Source organism: Oncorhynchus mykiss, chromosome 21 (assembly GCF_013265735.2).
Source record: "Oncorhynchus mykiss isolate Arlee chromosome 21, USDA_OmykA_1.1, whole genome shotgun sequence".
Taxonomy (NCBI): domain Eukaryota; kingdom Metazoa; phylum Chordata; class Actinopteri; order Salmoniformes; family Salmonidae; genus Oncorhynchus; species Oncorhynchus mykiss.
The window spans coordinates 12,275,813-12,295,297 of NC_048585.1; the positions used below are offsets into that span (position 1 = coordinate 12,275,813).

The 19,485-nt window shown below is 43.0% G+C and overlaps 1 protein-coding gene across 1 annotated transcript in view; it reads right to left on the minus strand.

The window, feature by feature from the left end:
• Positions 1–19,485, minus strand: part of nell2b (NEL-like 2b) — a 125,341-nt gene that overhangs the window by 75,413 nt on the left and 30,443 nt on the right. The window contains exons 5-10 of the mRNA XM_036956923.1: positions 19,344–19,440; positions 17,730–17,802; positions 17,334–17,416; positions 16,386–16,514; positions 12,756–12,858; positions 11,458–11,549 (exon numbers count right to left, since the gene is read on the minus strand). Coding sequence (XP_036812818.1) covers positions 11,458–11,549; positions 12,756–12,858; positions 16,386–16,514; positions 17,334–17,416; positions 17,730–17,802; positions 19,344–19,440 — 577 coding nt within the window. The remainder of the gene's footprint in view (positions 1–11,457; positions 11,550–12,755; positions 12,859–16,385; positions 16,515–17,333; positions 17,417–17,729; positions 17,803–19,343; positions 19,441–19,485) is intronic.

Below are 19,485 nucleotides of genomic sequence, written 5' to 3' on the forward strand. Positions count from 1 at the left end.
AGTCAAGCTGTTCTGTCCTGTGAGACGTGTCTATAGTTAAGCTGGTCTGTGAGACGTGTCTAGATTCAAGTTGTTTTGTGAGACGTGTCTATATTCAAGCTGTTCTGTGAGACGTGTCTACAGTCAAGCTGTTCTGTCCTGTGAGACTTGTCTATAGTCAAGCTGTTCTGTCCTGTGAGACGTGTCTATAGTCAAGCTGTTCTGTCCTGTGAGATGTGTCTATAGTCAAGCTGTTCTGTCCTGTGAGACGTGTCTATAGTTAAGCTGTTCTGTGAGACGTGTCTATATTCAAGCTGTTTTGTGAGACGTGTCTATTTTCAAGCTGTTCTGTCCTGTGAGACGTGTCTGTATTCAAGCTGTTCTGTGAGACAGGTCTATAGTCAAGCTGTTCTGTGAGACGTGTCTATAGTCTAGCTGTTCTGTGAGACGTGTCTATGGTCTAGCTGTTCTGTGAGACGTGTCTATAGTCAAGCTGTTCTGTGAGACGTGTCTATAGTCAAGCTGTTCTGTGAGACGTGTCTATAGTCAAGCTGTTCTGTGAGACGTGTCTATAGTCAAGCTGTTCTGTGAGACAGGTCTATAGTCAAGCTGTTCTGTGAGATGTGTCTATACTCTAGCTGTTCTGTGAGACATGAGTATGGTCTAGCTGTTCTGTGAGACGTGTCTATAGTCAAGCTGTTCTGTGAGACGTGTCTATAGTCAAGCTGTTCTGTGAGACGTGTCTATAGTCAAGCTGTTCTGTCCTGTGAGACGTGTCTACAGTCAAGCTGTTCTGTGAGACATGTCTATAGTCAAGCTGTTCTGTGAGACGTGTCTATAGTCTAGCTGTTCTGTGAGACGTGTCTATAGTCAAGCTGTTCTGTGAGACAGGTCTATAGTCAAGCTGTTCTGTGAGACGTGTCTATAGTCTAGCTGTTCTGTGAGACGTGTCTATGGTCTAGCTGTTCTGTGAGACGTGTCTATAGTCAAGCTGTTCTGTGAGACGTGTCTATAGTCAAGCTGTTCTGTGAGACGTGTCTATAGTCAAGCTGTTCTGTGAGACAGGTCTATAGTCAAGCTGTTCTGTGAGACGTGTCTATAGTCTAGCTGTTCTGTGAGACGTGTCTATGGTCTAGCTGTTCTGTGAGACGTGTCTATAGTCAAGCTGTTCTGTGAGACGTGTCTATAGTCAAGCTGTTCTGTGAGACGTGTCTATAGTCAAGCTGTTCTGTGAGACGTGTCTATAGTCAAGCTGTTCTGTGAGACGTGTCTAAGGTCAAGCTGTTCTGTGAGACGTGTCTATAGTCAAGCTGTTCTGTGAGACGTGTCTATATTCAAGCTGTTTTGTGAGACGTGTCTATATTCAAGCTGTTCTGTCCTGTGAGACGTGTCTGTATTCAAGCTGTTCTGTGAGACGTGTCTATAGTCAAGATGTTCTGTGAGACGTGTCTATAGTCAAGCTGTTCTGTGAGACGTGTCTATAGTCAAGCTGTTCTGTGAGACTTGTCTATAGTCAAGCTGTTCTGTGAGACGTGTCTATAGTCAAGCTGTTCTGTGAGACGTGTCTATAGTCAAGCTGTTCTGTGAGACGTGTCTGTAATTAACTGTTCTGTGAGACGTGTCTACAGTCAAGATGTTCTGTGAGACGTGTCTACAGTCAAGCTGTTCTGTGAGACGTGTCTGTAATTAACTGTTCTGTGAGACGTGTCTATAGTCAAGCTGTTCTGTGAGACGTGTCTGTAATTAACTGTTCTGTGAGACGTGTCTATAGTCAAGCTGTTCTGTGAGACGTGTCTATAGTCAAGCTGTTCTGTGAGACGTGTCTATAGTCAAGCTGTTCTGTGAGACGTGTCTATAGTCAAGCTGTTCGGTGAGACGTGTCTATAGTCTAGCTGTTCTGTGAGACGTGTCTATAGTCAAGCTGTTCTGTGAGACGTGTCTATAGTCAAGCTGTTCTGTGAGACGTGTCTATAGTCAAGCTGTTCTGTCCTGTGAGACGTGTCTATAGTCAAGCTGTTCTGTGAGACGTGTCTATAGTCAAGCTGTTCTGTGAGACGTGTCTATAGTCAAGCTGTTCTGTCCTGTGAGACGTGTCTATAGTCAAGCTGTTCTGTCCTGTGAGACGTGTCTATAGTCAAGCTGTTCTGTCCTGTGAGACGTGTCTATAGTTAATCTGGTCTGTGAGACGTGTCTAGATTCAAGTTGTTTTGTGAGATGTGTCTATATTCAAGCTGTTCTGTGAGACGTGTCTACAGTCAAGCTGTTCTGTGAGACGTGTCTATATTCAAGCTGTTCTGTGAGACGTGTCTATATTCAAGCTGTTCTGTGAGACGTGTCTACAGTCAAGCTGTTCTGTCCTGTGAGACGTGTCTATAGTCAAGCTGTTCTGTCCTGTGAGACGTGTCTATAGTCAAGCTGTTCTGTCCTGTGAGATGTGTCTATAGTCAAGCTGTTCTGTCCTGTGAGACGTGTCTATAGTTAAGCTGTTCTGTGAGACGTGTCTATATTCAAGCTGTTTTGTGAGACGTGTCTATTTTCAAGCTGTTCTGTCCTGTGAGACGTGTCTGTATTCAAGCTGTTCTGTGAGACGTGTCTATAGTCACGCTGTTCTGTCCTGTGAGACGTGTCTATAGTCAAGCTGTTCTGTCCTGTGAGATGTGTCTATAGTCAAGCTGTTCTGTCCTGTGAGACGTGTCTATAGTCATGCTGTTCTGTCCTGTGAGACGTGTCTATAGTCAAGCTGTTCTGTCCTGTGAGATGTGTCTATAGTCAAGCTGTTCTGTCCTGTGAGACGTGTCTATAGTTAAGCTGTTCTGTGAGACGTGTCTATATTCAAGCTGTTTTGTGAGACGTGTCTATATTCAAGCTGTTCTGTCCTGTGAGACGTGTCTGTATTCAAGCTGTTCTGTGAGACGTGTCTATAGTCAAGATGTTCTGTGAGACGTGTCTATAGTCAAGCTGTTCTGTGAGACGTGTCTATAGTCAAGCTGTTCTGTGAGACTTGTCTATAGTCAAGCTGTTCTGTGAGACGTGTCTATAGTCAAGCTGTTCTGTGAGACGTGTCTATAGTCAAGCTGTTCTGTGAGACGTGTCTGTAATTAACTGTTCTGTGAGACGTGTCTACAGTCAAGCTGTTCTGTGAGACGTGTCTACAGTCAAGCTGTTCTGTGAGACGTGTCTGTAATTAACTGTTCTGTGAGACGTGTCTATAGTCAAGCTGTTCTGTGAGACGTGTCTGTAATTAACTGTTCTGTGAGACGTGTCTATAGTCAAGCTGTTCTGTGAGACGTGTCTATAGTCAAGCTGTTCTGTGAGACGTGTCTATAGTCAAGCTGTTCTGTGAGACGTGTCTGTAATTAACTGTTCTGTGAGACGTGTCTATAGTCAAGCTGTTCTGTGAGACTTGTCTATAGTCAAGCTGTTCTGTGAGACGTGTCTATAGTCAAGCTGTTCTGTGAGACGTGTCTATAGTCAAGCTGTTCTGTGAGACGTGTCTGTAATTAACTGTTCTGTGAGACGTGTCTACAGTCAAGCTGTTCTGTGAGACGTGTCTGTAATTAACTGTTCTGTGAGACGTGTCTATAGTCAAGCTGTTCTGTGAGACGTGTCTGTAATTAACTGTTCTGTGAGACGTGTCTATAGTCAAGCTGTTCTGTGAGACGTGTCTATAGTCAAGCTGTTCTGTGAGACGTGTCTATAGTCAAGCTGTTCTGTGAGATGTGTCTATAGTCAAGCTGTTCTGTGAGACGTGTCTATAGTCAAGCTGTTCTGTGAGACGTGTCTATAGTCAAGCTGTTCTGTGAGACGTGTCTATAGTCAAGCTGTTCTGTGAGACGTGTCTATAGTCTAGCTGTTCTGTTAGACGTGTCTATAGTCAAGCTGTTCTGTGAGACGTGTCTATAGTCAAGCTGTTCTGTGAGACGTGTCTATAGTCAAGCTGTTCTGTGAGACGTGTCTATAGTCAAGCTGTTCTGTCCTGTGAGACGTGTCTATAGTCAAGCTGTTCTGTGAGACGTGTCTATAGTCAAGCTGTTCAGTGAGACGTGTCTATAGTCAAGCTGTCCTGTGAGACGTGTCTATAGTCAAGCTGTTCTGTCCTGTGAGACGTGTCTATAGTCAAGCTGTTCTGTCCTGTGAGACGTGTCTATAGTTAAGCTGGTCTGTGAGACGTGTCTAGATTCAAGTTGTTTTGTGAGACGTGTCTATATTCAAGCTGTTCTGTGAGACGTGTCTACAGTCAAGCTGTTCTGTGAGACGTGTCTATATTCAAGCTGTTCTGTGAGACGTGTCTATATTCAAGCTGTTCTGTGAGACGTGTCTACAGTCAAGCTGTTCTGTCCTGTGAGACGTGTCTATAGTCAAGCTGTTCTGTCCTGTGAGACGTGTCTATAGTCAAGGTGTTCTGTCCTGTGAGATGTGTCTATAGTCAAGCTGTTCTGTCCTGTGAGACGTGTCTATAGTTAAGCTGTTCTGTGAGACGTGTCTATATTCAAGCTGTTTTGTGAGACGTGTCTATTTTCAAGCTGTTCTGTCCTGTGAGACGTGTCTGTATTCAAGCTGTTCTGTGAGACAGGTCTATAGTCAAGCTGTTCTGTGAGACGTGTCTATAGTCTAGCTGTTCTGTGAGACGTGTCTATGGTCTAGCTGTTCTGTGAGACGTGTCTATAGTCAAGCTGTTCTGTGAGACGTGTCTATAGTCAAGCTGTTCTGTGAGACGTGTCTATAGTCAAGCTGTTCTGTGAGACGTGTCTATAGTCAAGCTGTTCTGTGAGACAGGTCTATAGTCAAGCTGTTCTGTGAGATGTGTCTATAGTCTAGCTGTTCTGTGAGACATGAGTATGGTCTAGCTGTTCTGTGAGACGTGTCTATAGTCAAGCTGTTCTGTGAGACGTGTCTATAGTCAAGCTGTTCTGTGAGACGTGTCTATAGTCAAGCTGTTCTGTCCTATGAGACGTGTCTATAGTCAAGCTGTTCTGTGAGACGTGTCTACAGTCAAGCTGTTCTGTGAGACGTGTCTATAGTCAAGCTGTTCTGTCCTGTGAGACGTGTCTACAGTCAAGCTGTTCTGTGAGACATGTCTATAGTCAAGCTGTTCTGTGAGACGTGTCTATAGTCTAGCTGTTCTGTGAGACGTGTCTATAGTCAAGCTGTTCTGTGAGACAGGTCTATAGTCAAGCTGTTCTGTGAGACGTGTCTATAGTCTAGCTGTTCTGTGAGACGTGTCTATGGTCTAGCTGTTCTGTGAGACGTGTCTATAGTCAAGCTGTTCTGTGAGACGTGTCTATAGTCAAGCTGTTCTGTGAGACGTGTCTATAGTCAAGCTGTTCTGTGAGACAGGTCTATAGTCAAGCTGTTCTGTGAGACGTGTCTATAGTCTAGCTGTTCTGTGAGACGTGTCTATGGTCTAGCTGTTCTGTGAGACGTGTCTATAGTCAAGCTGTTCTGTGAGACGTGTCTATAGTCAAGCTGTTCTGTGAGACGTGTCTATAGTCAAGCTGTTCTGTGAGACGTGTCTATAGTCAAGCTGTTCTGTGAGACGTGTCTAAGGTCAAGCTGTTCTGTGAGACGTGTCTATAGTCAAGTTGTTCTGTGAGACGTGTCTATAGTCAAGCTGTTCTGTGAGACGTGTCTGTAATTAACTGTTCTGTGAGACGTGTCTACAGTCAAGCTGTTCTGTGAGACGTGTCTACAGTCAAGCTGTTCTGTGAGACGTGTCTGTAATTAACTGTTCTGTGAGACGTGTCTATAGTCAAGCTGTTCTTTGAGACGTGTCTGTAATTAACTGTTCTGTGAGACGTGTCTATAGTCAAGCTGTTCTGTGAGACGTGTCTATAGTCAAGCTGTTCTGTGAGACGTGTCTATAGTCAAGCTGTTCTGTGAGACGTGTCTATAGTCAAGCTGTTCTGTGAGACGTGTCTATAGTCAAGCTGTTCTGTGAGACGTGTCTATAGTCAAGCTGTTCTGTGAGACGTGTCTATAGTCAAGCTGTTCTGTCCTGTGAGACGTGTCTATAGTCAAGCTGTTCTGTGAGACGTGTCTATAGTCAAGCTGTTCTGTGAGACGTGTCTATAGTCAAGCTGTTCTGTGAGACGTGTCTATAGTCAAGCTGTTCTGTCCTGTGAGACGTGTCTATAGTCAAGCTGTTCTGTCCTGTGAGACGTGTCTATAGTCAAGCTGTTCTGTCCTGTGAGACGTGTCTATAGTTAAGCTGGTCTGTGAGACGTATCTAGATTCAATTTGTTTTGTGAGACGTGTCTATATTCAAGCTGTTCTGTGAGACGTGTCTACAGTCAAGCTGTTCTGTGAGACGTGTCTATATTCAAGCTGTTCTGTGAGACGTGTCTATATTCAAGCTGTTCTGTGAGACGTGTCTACAGTCAAGCTGTTCTGTCCTGTGAGACGTGTCTATAGTCAAGCTGTTCTGTCCTGTGAGACGTGTCTATAGTCAAGCTGTTCTGTCCTGTGAGATGTGTCTATAGTCAAGCTGTTCTGTCCTGTGAGACGTGTCTATAGTTAAGCTGTTCTGTGAGACGTGTCTATATTCAAGCTGTTTTGTGAGACGTGTCTATTTTCAAGCTGTTCTGTCCTGTGAGACGTGTCTGTATTCAAGCTGTTCTGTGAGACGTGTCTATAGTCAAGCTGTTCTGTGAGACGTGTCTATAGTCAAGCTGTTCTGTGAGACGTGTCTATAGTCAAGCTGTTCTGTGAGACTTGTCTATAGTCAAGCTGTTCTGTGAGACGTGTCTATAGTCAAGCTGTTCTGTGAGACGTGTCTATAGTCAAGCTGTTCTGTGAGACGTGTCTATAGTCAAGCTGTTCTGTGAGACGTGTCTATAGTCAAGTTGTTCTGTGAGACGTGTCTATAGTCAAGCTGTTCTGTGAGACGTGTCTGTAATTAACTGTTCTGTGAGACGTGTCTACAGTCAAGCTGTTCTGTGAGACGTGTCTACAGTCAAGCTGTTCTGTGAGACGTGTCTGTAATTAACTGTTCTGTGAGACGTGTCTATAGTCAAGCTGTTCTGTGAGACGTGTCTATAGTCAAGCTGTTCTGTGAGACTTGTCTATAGTCAAGCTGTTCTGTGAGACGTGTCTATAGGCAAGCTGTTCTGTGAGACGTGTCTATAGTCAAGCTGTTCTGTGAGACGTGTCTATAGTCAAGCTGTTCTGTGAGACGTGTCTATAGTCAAGTTGTTCTGTGAGACGTGTCTGTAATTAACTGTTCTGTGAGACGTGTCTATAGTCAAGCTGTTCTGTGAGACGTGTCTGTAATTAACTGTTCTGTGAGACGTGTCTATAGTCAAGCTGTTCTGTGAGATGTGTCTATAGTCAAGCTGTTCTGTGAGACGTGTCTTTAGTCAAGCTGTTCTGTGAGACGTGTCTATAGTCAAGCTGTTCTGTGAGACGTGTCTATAGTCAAGCTGTTCTGTGAGATGTGTCTATATTCAAGCTGTTGGTTTGAGAGGTACTGTAAAGGCTGATCTGATGCATTAGTACATGAGGCCATCCACCTCCAGATACTAATATGGATGATATGTATTTCAACATGAAACACGCCCAGACCAGGCTGGATCAGAGGGAGTGTGTTGTCTCTATGGGGATTATCATGGTGTCTCTATAGGGATTATCATGGTGTGTTGTCTCTATAGGGATTATCATGGTGTGTTGTCTCTATAGGGATTATCATGGTGTCTCTATAGGGATTATCATGGTGTCTCTATAGGGATTATCATGGTGTGTTGTCTCTATAGGGATTATCATGGTGTGTTGTCTCTATAGGGATTATCATGGTGTGTTGTCTCTATAGGGATTATCATGGTGTGTTGTCTCGATAGGGATTATCATGGTGTGTTGTCTCTATGGGGATTATCATGGTGTGTTGTCTCTATAGGGATTATCATGGTGTGTTGTCTCTATAGGGATTATCATGGTGTGTTGTCTCTATGGGGATTATCATGGTGTCTCTATAGGGATTATCATGGTGTCTCTATAGGGATTATCATGGTGTCTCTATAGGGATTATCATGGTGTGTTGTCTCTATGGGGATTATCATGGTGTGTTGTCTCTATAGGGATTATCATGGTGTGTTGTCTCTATAGGGATTATCATGGTGTGTTGTCTCTATAGGGATTATCATGGTGTCTCTATAGGGATTATCATGGTGTCTCTATAGGGATTATCATGGTGTTTCTATAGGGATTATCATGGTGTGTTGTCTCTATGGGGATTATCATGGTGTGTTGTCTCTATAGGGATTATCATGGTGTGTTGTCTCTATAGGGATTATCATGGTGTGTTGTCTCTATAGGGATTATCATGGTGTCTCTATAGGGATTATCATGGTGTCTCTATAGGGATTATCATGGTGTTTCTATAGGGATTATCATGGTGTGTTGTCTCCATAGGGATTATCATGGTGTGGTGTCTCTATAGGGATTATCATGGTGTCTCTATAGGGATTATCATGGTGTTTCTATAGGGATTATCATGGTGTGTTGTCTCTATAGGGATTATCATGGTGTGTTGTCTCTATAGGGATTATCATGGTGTGTTGTCTCTATAGGGATTATCATGATGTGGTGTCTCTATAGGGATTATCATGGTGTGGTGTCTCTATAGGGATTATCATGGTGTGTTGTCTCTATAGGGAATGTCATGGTGTGTTGTCTCTATAGGGATTATCATGGTGTGTTGTCTCTATTGGGATTATCATGGTGTGTTGTCTCTATAGGGATTGTCATGGTGTGTTGTCTCTATAGGGATTATCATGGTGTGTTGTCTCTATAGGAATTATCATGGTGTTTAGTCTCTATAGGGATTATCATGGTGGTGTGTCTCTATAGGGATTATCATGGTGTGGTGTCTCTATAGGGATTATCATGGTGTGGTGTCTCTATAAGGATTATCATGGTGTGTTGTCTCTATAGGGATTATCATGGTGTGTTGTCTCTATAGGAATTATCATGGTGTTTAGTCTCTATAGGGATTATCATATATTATATTATAGTCAAGTTGTTCTGTGAGACGTGTCTGTAATTAACTGTTCTGTGAGACGTGTCTATAGTCAAGCTGTTCTGTGAGACGTGTCTGTAATTAACTGTTCTGTGAGACGTGTCTATAGTCAAGCTGTTCTGTGAGATGTGTCTATAGTCAAGCTGTTCTGTGAGACGTGTCTTTAGTCAAGCTGTTCTGTGAGACGTGTCTATAGTCAAGCTGTTCTGTGAGACGTGTCTATAGTCAAGCTGTTCTGTGAGATGTGTCTATATTCAAGCTGTTGGTTTGAGAGGTACTGTAAAGGCTGATCTGATGCATTAGTACATGAGGCCATCCACCTCCAGATACTAATATGGATGATATGTATTTCAACATGAAACACGCCCAGACCAGGCTGGATCAGAGGGAGTGTGTTGTCTCTATGGGGATTATCATGGTGTCTCTATAGGGATTATCATGGTGTGTTGTCTCTATAGGGATTATCATGGTGTGTTGTCTCTATAGGGATTATCATGGTGTCTCTATAGGGATTATCATGGTGTCTCTATAGGGATTATCATGGTGTGTTGTCTCTATAGGGATTATCATGGTGTGTTGTCTCTATAGGGATTATCATGGTGTGTTGTCTCTATAGGGATTATCATGGTGTGTTGTCTCGATAGGGATTATCATGGTGTGTTGTCTCTATGGGGATTATCATGGTGTGTTGTCTCTATAGGGATTATCATGGTGTGTTGTCTCTATAGGGATTATCATGGTGTGTTGTCTCTATGGGGATTATCATGGTGTCTCTATAGGGATTATCATGGTGTCTCTATAGGGATTATCATGGTGTCTCTATAGGGATTATCATGGTGTGTTGTCTCTATGGGGATTATCATGGTGTGTTGTCTCTATAGGGATTATCATGGTGTGTTGTCTCTATAGGGATTATCATGGTGTGTTGTCTCTATAGGGATTATCATGGTGTCTCTATAGGGATTATCATGGTGTCTCTATAGGGATTATCATGGTGTTTCTATAGGGATTATCATGGTGTGTTGTCTCTATGGGGATTATCATGGTGTGTTGTCTCTATAGGGATTATCATGGTGTGTTGTCTCTATAGGGATTATCATGGTGTGTTGTCTCTATAGGGATTATCATGGTGTCTCTATAGGGATTATCATGGTGTCTCTATAGGGATTATCATGGTGTTTCTATAGGGATTATCATGGTGTGTTGTCTCCATAGGGATTATCATGGTGTGGTGTCTCTATAGGGATTATCATGGTGTCTCTATAGGGATTATCATGGTGTTTCTATAGGGATTATCATGGTTTGTTGTCTCTATAGGGATTATCATGGTGTGTTGTCTCTATAGGGATTATCATGGTGTGTTGTCTCTATAGGGATTATCATGATGTGGTGTCTCTATAGGGATTATCATGGTGTGGTGTCTCTATAGGGATTATCATGGTGTGTTGTCTCTATAGGGAATGTCATGGTGTGTTGTCTCTATAGGGATTATCATGGTGTGTTGTCTCTATTGGGATTATCATGGTGTGTTGTCTCTATAGGGATTGTCATGGTGTGTTGTCTCTATAGGGATTATCATGGTGTGTTGTCTCTATAGGAATTATCATGGTGTTTAGTCTCTATAGGGATTATCATGGTGGTGTGTCTCTATAGGGATTATCATGGTGTGGTGTCTCTATAGGGATTATCATGGTGTGGTGTCTCTATAAGGATTATCATGGTGTGTTGTCTCTATAGGGATTATCATGGTGTGTTGTCTCTATAGGAATTATCATGGTGTTTAGTCTCTATAGGGATTATCATGGTGTGGTGTCTCTATAGGGATTATCATGGTGTGGTGTCTCTATAGGGATTATCATGGTGTGGTGTCTCTATAGGGATTATCATGGTGTGGTGTCTCTATAGGGATTATCATGGTGTGGTGTCTCTATAGGGATTATCATGGTGTGGTGTCTCCATATGGATTATCATGGTGTGTTGTCTCTATAGGGATTATCATGGTGTGTTGTCTCTATAGGGATTATCATGGTGTGTTGTCTCTATAGGGATTATCATGGTGTGTTGTCTCTATAGGGATTATCATGGTGTGTTGTCTCTATAGGGATTATCATGGTGTGTTGTCTCTATAAGGATTATCATGGTGTGTTGTCTCTATAGGGATTATCATGGTGTGTTGTCTCTATAGGGATTATCATGGTGTGTTGTCTCTATAGGGATTATCATGGTGTGTTGTCTTTATAGGGATTATCATGGTGTGTTGTCTCTATAGGGATTATCATGGTGTGTTGTCTCTATAGGGATTATCATGGTGTGTTGTCTCTATAGGGATTATCATGGTGTGTTGTCTCTATAGGGATTATCATGGTGTGTTGTCTCTATAGGGATTATCATGGTGTGTTGAGTGCAGGTGTGTTCTGTAGTCAATGCAAGCTAAGAGTATGTAGACATGTGGAGTGTATTGGACTTACCTGACACTCAAACAGTAAACAGTTTCCAGATGAATCCCTCACACTCTTCAAGTCCCCTTCCACGTACACCCTTCCTCTGAACAGGCACACAGCTATGGACACACACACACAAATGCACACGTGCACACACACAGTTTTTAGTTATTCCTAGTCCCTTTTAACATTTTGAGCAAGGTACAGTAGCGTGTTATACACAGTTTAAGTCATTACTTAAATGGGTTTCATATTAACACTGGCTCCAGATAGCAGCAGGCTTTAAAGACTGGCCTTGAATTATTGATGTATATGTGAAGGCATTGAGAGCTGTGTACGTGGCGGGAGTATCCTAGCAACGCGGAGATGTGGTCAGTTATTAAGACAAGTCTTTATGATTGTGTGCTTCACACTGTGGGCTGAGGGATGGGGAGGAATGACAGAGCGTGAGATAGAGAAAGAGGGAACAGAATGGAGAGAGAGAAAGGGAGAGATAGATAGAGAGAGAGGGCGAGAATGAGAGAGAGAGAGAGGGCGAGAGGGCGAGAGAGAGAGAGAGAGATACAAAGAGAGAGAGAGACAAAGAGAGAGAGAAACAAAGAGAGAGAGAAACAAAGAGAGAGAGAGAGAGAAAGAGAGAGAGAAACAAAGAGAGAGAGAAACAAAGAGAGAGAGAGAGACAAAGAGAGAGAGAAACAAAGAGAGAGAGAAACAAAGAGAGAGAGATACAAAGAGAGAGAGAGAAAGAGAGAGAGACAAAGAGAGAGAAACAAAGAGAGAGACAAAGAGAGACAAAGAGAGAGAGAGAGACAAAGAGAGAGAGAGAGACAAAGAGAGAGAGAGACAAAGAGAGAGAGAGACAAAGAGAGAGTGAGAGAAAGAGAGAGAGACAAAGAGAGAGAGAGAGACAAAGAGAGAGAGAGACAAAGAGAGAGAGAGAGAGAAAGAGAGAGAGACAAAGAGAGAGAGAGACAAAGAGAGAGAGAGACAAAGAGAGAGAGACAAAGAGAGAGAGAGAGACAAAGAGAGAGAGAGAGAGAGAGAGACAAAGAGAGAGAGAGACAAAGAGAGAGAGAGAGACAAAGAGAGAGAGAGAGAGAGAGAGAGAGAGAGAGAGGTGGTGTAGAGAGGAGAGAGAGACAGAGAAGTGGTGTAGAGAGGAGAGAGAGACAGAGAAGTGGTGTAGAGAGGAGAGAGAGACAAAGAGGTGGTGTAGAGAGGAGAGAGAGACAGAGAGGTGGTGTAGAGAGAAAGTGTTAGAGAAAGAACAGGAGAGGACTGTGTTGTGCAGATGTGAGAAGAACATGGTTGGTGTTGTTACTCACGCTGACACTCTTTGCAGCACGAGCCTGGCACATAGGCAGGGGCGGAGTCAGGGGGACACTGGGGAGGGGGGCACGAGATGGTCTCACACTGGACTGTACCATTCTAAAGGAATGAGACAAAACATACGTTATTAGTATGAAGATCTATGATCTTCAACCTGGACTGTACCATTCTAAAGGAATGAGACAAAACAGACGTTATTAGTATGAAGATCTATGATCTCCAACCTGGACTGTACCATTGTAAAGGAATGAGACAAATCAGACGTTATTAGTATGAAGATCTATGATCTAAATCCTGGACTGTACCATTGTAAAGGAATGAGACAAAACAGACGTTATTAGTATGAAGATCTATGATCTTCAACCTGGACTGTACCATTCTAAAGGAATGAGACAAAACAGACGTTATTAGTATGAAGATCTATGATCTTCAACCTGGACTGTACCATTCTAAAGGAATGAGACAAAACAGATGATATTAGTATGACGATCTAAACTCAGCAAGAAAAGAAATGTCCCTTTATCAGTCCCCTGTCTTTCAAGATAATTCATAAAAATCCAAATAACTTCACAGATCTTCATTGTAAAGGGTTTAAACACTGTTTCCCATACTTGTTCAATGAACCATAAACAATTAATGAACATGCACCTGTGGAACGGTCGTTAAGACACTAACAGCTTACAAACGGTAGGCAATTAAGGTCACAGTTATGAAAACTTAGGACGCTATAGAGGCCTTTCTACTGACTCTGAAAAACCCCAAAAGAAAGATGCCCAGGGTCCCTGCTCATCCACGTGAACGTGCCTTAGGCATGCTGCAAGGAGACATGAGGACTGCAGATGTGGCCAGGGCAATACATTGCAATGTCCGCACTGTGAGACGCCTAAGACAGCGCTACAGGGAAACAGGACGGACAGCTGATCGTCCTCGCAGTGGCAGACCACGTGCAACAACACCTGCACAGGATCGGTACATCTGAACAATACACCTGCAGGACAGGTACAGGATGGCAACAACAACTGCCCGAGTTACACCAGGAACGCACAATTCCTCCATCAGTGCTCAGACTGTCCGCAATAGGCTCCTCCCTCATCCTCATCCTTTTGATTTTGACAACCCCCCCTTTGTTCAGGGACACATTATTCAATTTCTGTTAGTCACATGTCTGTAGAACTTGTTCAGTTTATGTCTCAGTTTATGAATCTTGTTATGTTCATACACATATTTACACATGTTAAGTTTGCTGAAAATAAACTCAGTTGACAGTGAGAGGACATTTCTGTATTAGTATGAACTGAATTCAGGAACGGACTCTATGTCTTGATCTCTGGGATCAGGAGAATCACATAGCGTTGATGCACTATAGATTTTTCAGACACAGGTTTTCCATTCAGTGCCGTCCCTTTAAGTCCCGGATAACTGTGATCATGAAGTGAACTATCCCTTTAAGTCCGGATAACTGTGATCATGAAGTGAACTATCCCTTTAAGTCCCAGATAACTGTGATCATGAAGTGAACTATCCCTTTAAGTCCCGGATAACTGTGATCATGAAGTGAACTATCCCTTTAAGTCCCGGATAACTGTGATCATGAAGTGAACTATCCCTTTAAGTCCCGGATAACTGTGATCATGAAGTGAACTATCCCTTTAAGGATAACTGTGATCATGAAGTGAACTATCCCTTTAAGGATAACTGTGATCATGAAGTGAACTATCCCTTTAAGGATAACTGTGATCATGAAGTGAACTATCCCTTTAAGTCCCGGATAACTGTGATCATGAAGTGAACTATCCCTTTAAGTCCCGGATAACTGTGATCATGAAGTGAACTATCCCTTTAAGTCCTGGATAACTGTGATCATGAAGTGAACTATCCCTTTAAGTCCACAGTGATTATAGATTGCACTGTCACCTTTAAACCCACAGTGATTATAGATTGGACTGTCACCTTTAAACCCACAGTGATTATAGATTGGACTGTCACCTTTAAACCCACAGTGATTATAGATTGGACTGTCACCTTTAAACCCACAGTGATTATAGATTGGACTGTCACCTTTAAACCCACAGTGATTATAGATTGGACTGTCACCTTTAAACCCACAGTGATTATAGATTGGACTGTCACCTTTAAACACACAGTGATTATAGATTGGACTGTCACCTTTAAACCCACAGTGATTATAGATTGGACTGTCACCTTTAAACCCACAGTGATTATAGATTGGACTGTCACCTTTAAACACACAGTGATTATAGATTGGACTGTCACCTTTAAACCCACAGTGATTATAGATTGGACTGTCACCTTTAAACCCACAGTGATTATAGATTGGACTGTCACCTTTAAACCCACAGTGATTATAGATTGGACTGTCACCTTTAAACCCACAGTGATTATAGATTGGACTGTCACCTTTAAACCCACAGTGATTATAGATTGGACTGTCACCTTTAAACCCACAGTGATTATAGATTGGACTGTCACCTTTAAACCCACAGTGATTATAGATTGGACTGTCACCTTTAAACCCACAGTGATTATAGATTGGACTGTCACCTTTAAACCCACAGTGATTATAGATTGGACTGTCACCTTTAAACCGATAGTGATTATAGATTGGACTGTCACCTTTAAACACACAGTGATTATAGATTGGACTGTCACCTTTAAACCCACAGTGATTATAGATTGGACTGTCACCTTTAAACCGATAGTGATTATAGATTGGACTGTCACCTTTAAACCCACAGTGATTATAGATTGGACTGTCACCTTTAAACCCACAGTGATTATAGATTGGACTGTCACCTTTAAACCCACAGTGATTATAGATTGGACTGTCACCTTTAAACCCACAGTGATTATAGATTGGACTGTCACCTTTAAACCCACAGTGATTATAGATTGGACTGTCACCTTTAAACACACAGTGATTATAGATTGGACTGTCACCTTTAAACCCACGGTGATTATAGATTGATCTGTCCATTTAAGCTTACACTGACTATAGTGTGAACTGTCCCTTTAAACCACAGAGATTATAAAGTGAACTGTCCCTTTAAGCCCTATATAACAGGTAGTAGAGACTCCTAGTTTATAGCCTTATGTAGATGTGTTATAGTCTGATATAGCCTGTCGTAGTCTGTTATAACCTGTTAGAGTCTGTTATAGTCTGTTGTAGTCTGTTATAGCCTGTTATAGTCTGTTATAACCTGTTATAGGCTCTTATAGTCTGTTATAGTCTGTTATAACCTGTTATAGGCTGTTATAGTCTGTTATAGTCTATTATAGTCTGTCATAGTGTGTTATAACCTGTTATAAGCTGTTACAGAATGTTATAGTCTATTATAGTCTGTCATAGTGTATTAGGTCCAGGTCGCAATTGTAAATGAGAACTTGTTCTCAACTTGCCTACCTGGTTAAATAAAGGTCAAATAAATAAAATAAAAAATAACCTGTTATATTCTGTTATAGTGTGTTATAACCTGTTATAAGCTGTTATAGTATGTTATAGTAGGCCGTCATTGTAAATAAGAATTTGTTCTTAACTGACTTGCCTAGTTAATAAATAAAGATTTAAAAAAATAATAATAGTAATAATAGTAATAAAAAATTCTTACATAGCAGGAACAGTTCCTGCATCCGTCTGTCCATCTCTCGTCCTCCCTGTACAGCTCTCCATTCATACTGCAGCTCCTCTCACAGTAACAGCCATCCAAACCCTGCATCTTCTCCTCCGCACGAGACAGCTGCACACACACCAAAACACAGATACAGAGTTAGTGTGTGTGTGTGTGTGTGTGTGTGTGTGTGTGTGTGTGTGTGTGTGTGTGTGTGTGTGTGTGTGTGTGTGTGTGTGTGTGTCTGTGTGTGTGTGTGTGTGTGTGTGTGTGTGTGTGTGTGTGTGTGTGTGTGTGTGTGTGTGTGTGTGTGTGTGTGTGTGTGTGTGTGTGTGTGTGTGTGTCTGTGTGTGTGTGTGTGTGTGTGTGTGTGTGTGTGTGTGTGTGTGTGTGTGTGTGTGTGTGTGTGTGTGTGTGTGTGTGTGTATGTGTATGTGTGTGTGTGTGTGTGTGTGTGTGTGTGTGTGTGTGTGTGTGTGTGTGTTTTTTGGGGTCAATAGCCCGTTGTTACAGTCTACTTTTTAACTCATTATTTATTCAACAACCCAGTGTTGCAGGACAAGGGAACCAGAGCCCAGTAAACCACATGGTGACAGAGATGTGCTGTAGTAAAGAACAGTAAATGGATGTTCCCTCACTTACCGTCTGTGTGAATAATTCATACACTTATGCCTTGAACACTGACAGAACATCAGGCGGTGGTGTACACGGCTGAGCAGCTGTCCACAGCTACACCATTACTCTACACTAATGTACCGTACATTACACAAAGTAGGAGTTGTAAGAAAAGCTAGCATGTCGACCAGAGAGACACAACAGTAGGGTGGATCTCAATCGTCTACAAGTGGCCTCCTCTCCTCTCCCTTCAAATCAATGCAGATGGAAAGAAGACAAGGAGAGGAAACCACTGTAGACGACTGAGGCACCCATTGTCTTATGCTATAGTACCTTGCTGGAGGTCTTGGCTAAGACATCCTGCAGCTCCATGATCTTCTGCACCAGCCCATGGAAGTCATTGCAGGTGGGGCAAGCTGAAACACAGGTAAGTCATGGTAATGTAATGTTGGCATGATAGTTCCATTGTCAATGTCCATGTAACTGTACTGGCAAGCATATTAGAGCTATACTGTAAATGCATGTGTAGCTGATGTTGCCTTTGTGGGCATCTCATTTTAGATGCAGAGTTTCCAGACTTTTATAGAGGGTTTACAATAATGTACATGTCAGCATGTTAACATAAGAGGTTTCAGACTTTTATAGTGGCTGTACAATAATGTACATGTCAGCATGTTAACATAAGAGGTTTCAGACTTTTATAGGTACTAAATGTAACTGTTCTCTTACTGCGGTTGAGGTCTGGACATTGGGAGATGTAGCCTTGAGGCATGACGACCAGCTGAACATCCTGCATTATACCCTGTAGAGACAGTGAGAGACGGGAGGAGGAAGAGAAAGGGAGAAGGGGAGAGATGGAGAGAAAGCGAGAAGGGGAGAGAGAATAACAGAGAGAGAAAGGGAGGAGAGAGAGAGAGGTTTAGACAGAATAACAGAGAGAGAGGGAGGAGAGAGAGAGAGGTTTAGACGGAATAACAGAGAGAGGGAGGAGAGAGAGGGGTTTAGACAGAATAACAGAGAGAGGGAGGAGAGAGAGAGAGGTTTAGACAGAATAACAGACAGAAAGGGAGGAGAGAGAGAGAGAGAGTGGGAGAGGTTGACCTCAGAGCATATCTATGCAGGATGAGTTAGCCTAGCTGAGCTCTATGAGTGTGACGTTAGCTGACAGTTGGAATCACTAGAAGCTGATGAGACAGAGGTACAGAACCAGCTACCTGACAGTTGGAATCACTAGAAGCTGATGAGACAGAGGTACAGAACCAGCTACCTGACAGTTGGAATTACTAGAAGCTGATGAGACAGAGGTACAGAACCAGCTACCTGACAGTTGGAATCACTAGAAGCTGATGACACAGAGGTACAGAACCAGCTACCTGACAGTTGGAATCACTAGAAGCTGATGAGACAGAGGTACAGAACCAGCTACCTGACAGTTGGAATCACTAGAAGCTGATGACGCAGAGGTACAGAACCAGCTACCTGACAGGTAGAATCACTAGAACCTGATGAGACAGAGATACAGAACCAGCTGTACCTTGTCATATCACCCTGGATAACTGACCTCTGCCCTGAGCCTGCCTGCCGTTCTGTACCTTGTCACACCACCCTGGATTACTGACCTCTGCCCTGAGCCTGCCTGCCGTTCTGTACCTTGTCACACCACCCTGGATTACTGACCTCTGCCCTGAGCCTGCCGTTCTGTACCTTTCAGACTGCTCTGGATTACTGACCTCTGCCCTGAGCCTGCCTGCCGTTCTGTACCTTTCAGACTGCTCTGGATTACTGACCTCTGCCTAATCCAATTGAAGGCATGTTTCAAATTCTTGCTTGTAGTGAAACTCCCAAAATCATATCCATCCGTTATACTAATTTAACGCAATGGTTGTGTGTGGTCATAGATTGATTTCAGCGCAGTTTTGATTGGGACAGTGCCATCGCGTTGCTTGAGACGTGCCAAGGGCCTAGCCGCCGAAAGTAGGGGTGCTGAGGGTTCTTATTTGGGGAGAACCCTGGCATAGTGACGCAGCCAAGCCGGCAAGGTGGAGCAGCAACAATCTTATTTGGGGAGAACCCTGGCATAGTGACGCAGCCAAGCCGGCAAGGTGGCGCAGCAACAATCTTATTTGGGGAGAACCCTGGCATAGTGACGCAGCCAAGCCGGCAAGGTGGCGCAGCAACAATCTTATTTGGGGAGAACCCTGGCATAGTGACCGTATCTTGATTTTAAACTCTTTCAATGGGCACTTCCAATTTTTGCAGTATTTCCCAGGACACTCTGGATACATTATTCTCAGTATTGAAACTTAGTAGATTTTCAGGAAAATATGAATCCCTACAACATACCTTGAAGTATCCATGGGCCTGGTTCCTCTGTCCGAGCCAGATGGTGGTGTCAGAGGGAATGTCCATAGACGGATTCTCTATCACCCTCTCATAGATCCTAGAGGACGAGAGGAATACAAGGAGATACTATACTGTTTATACA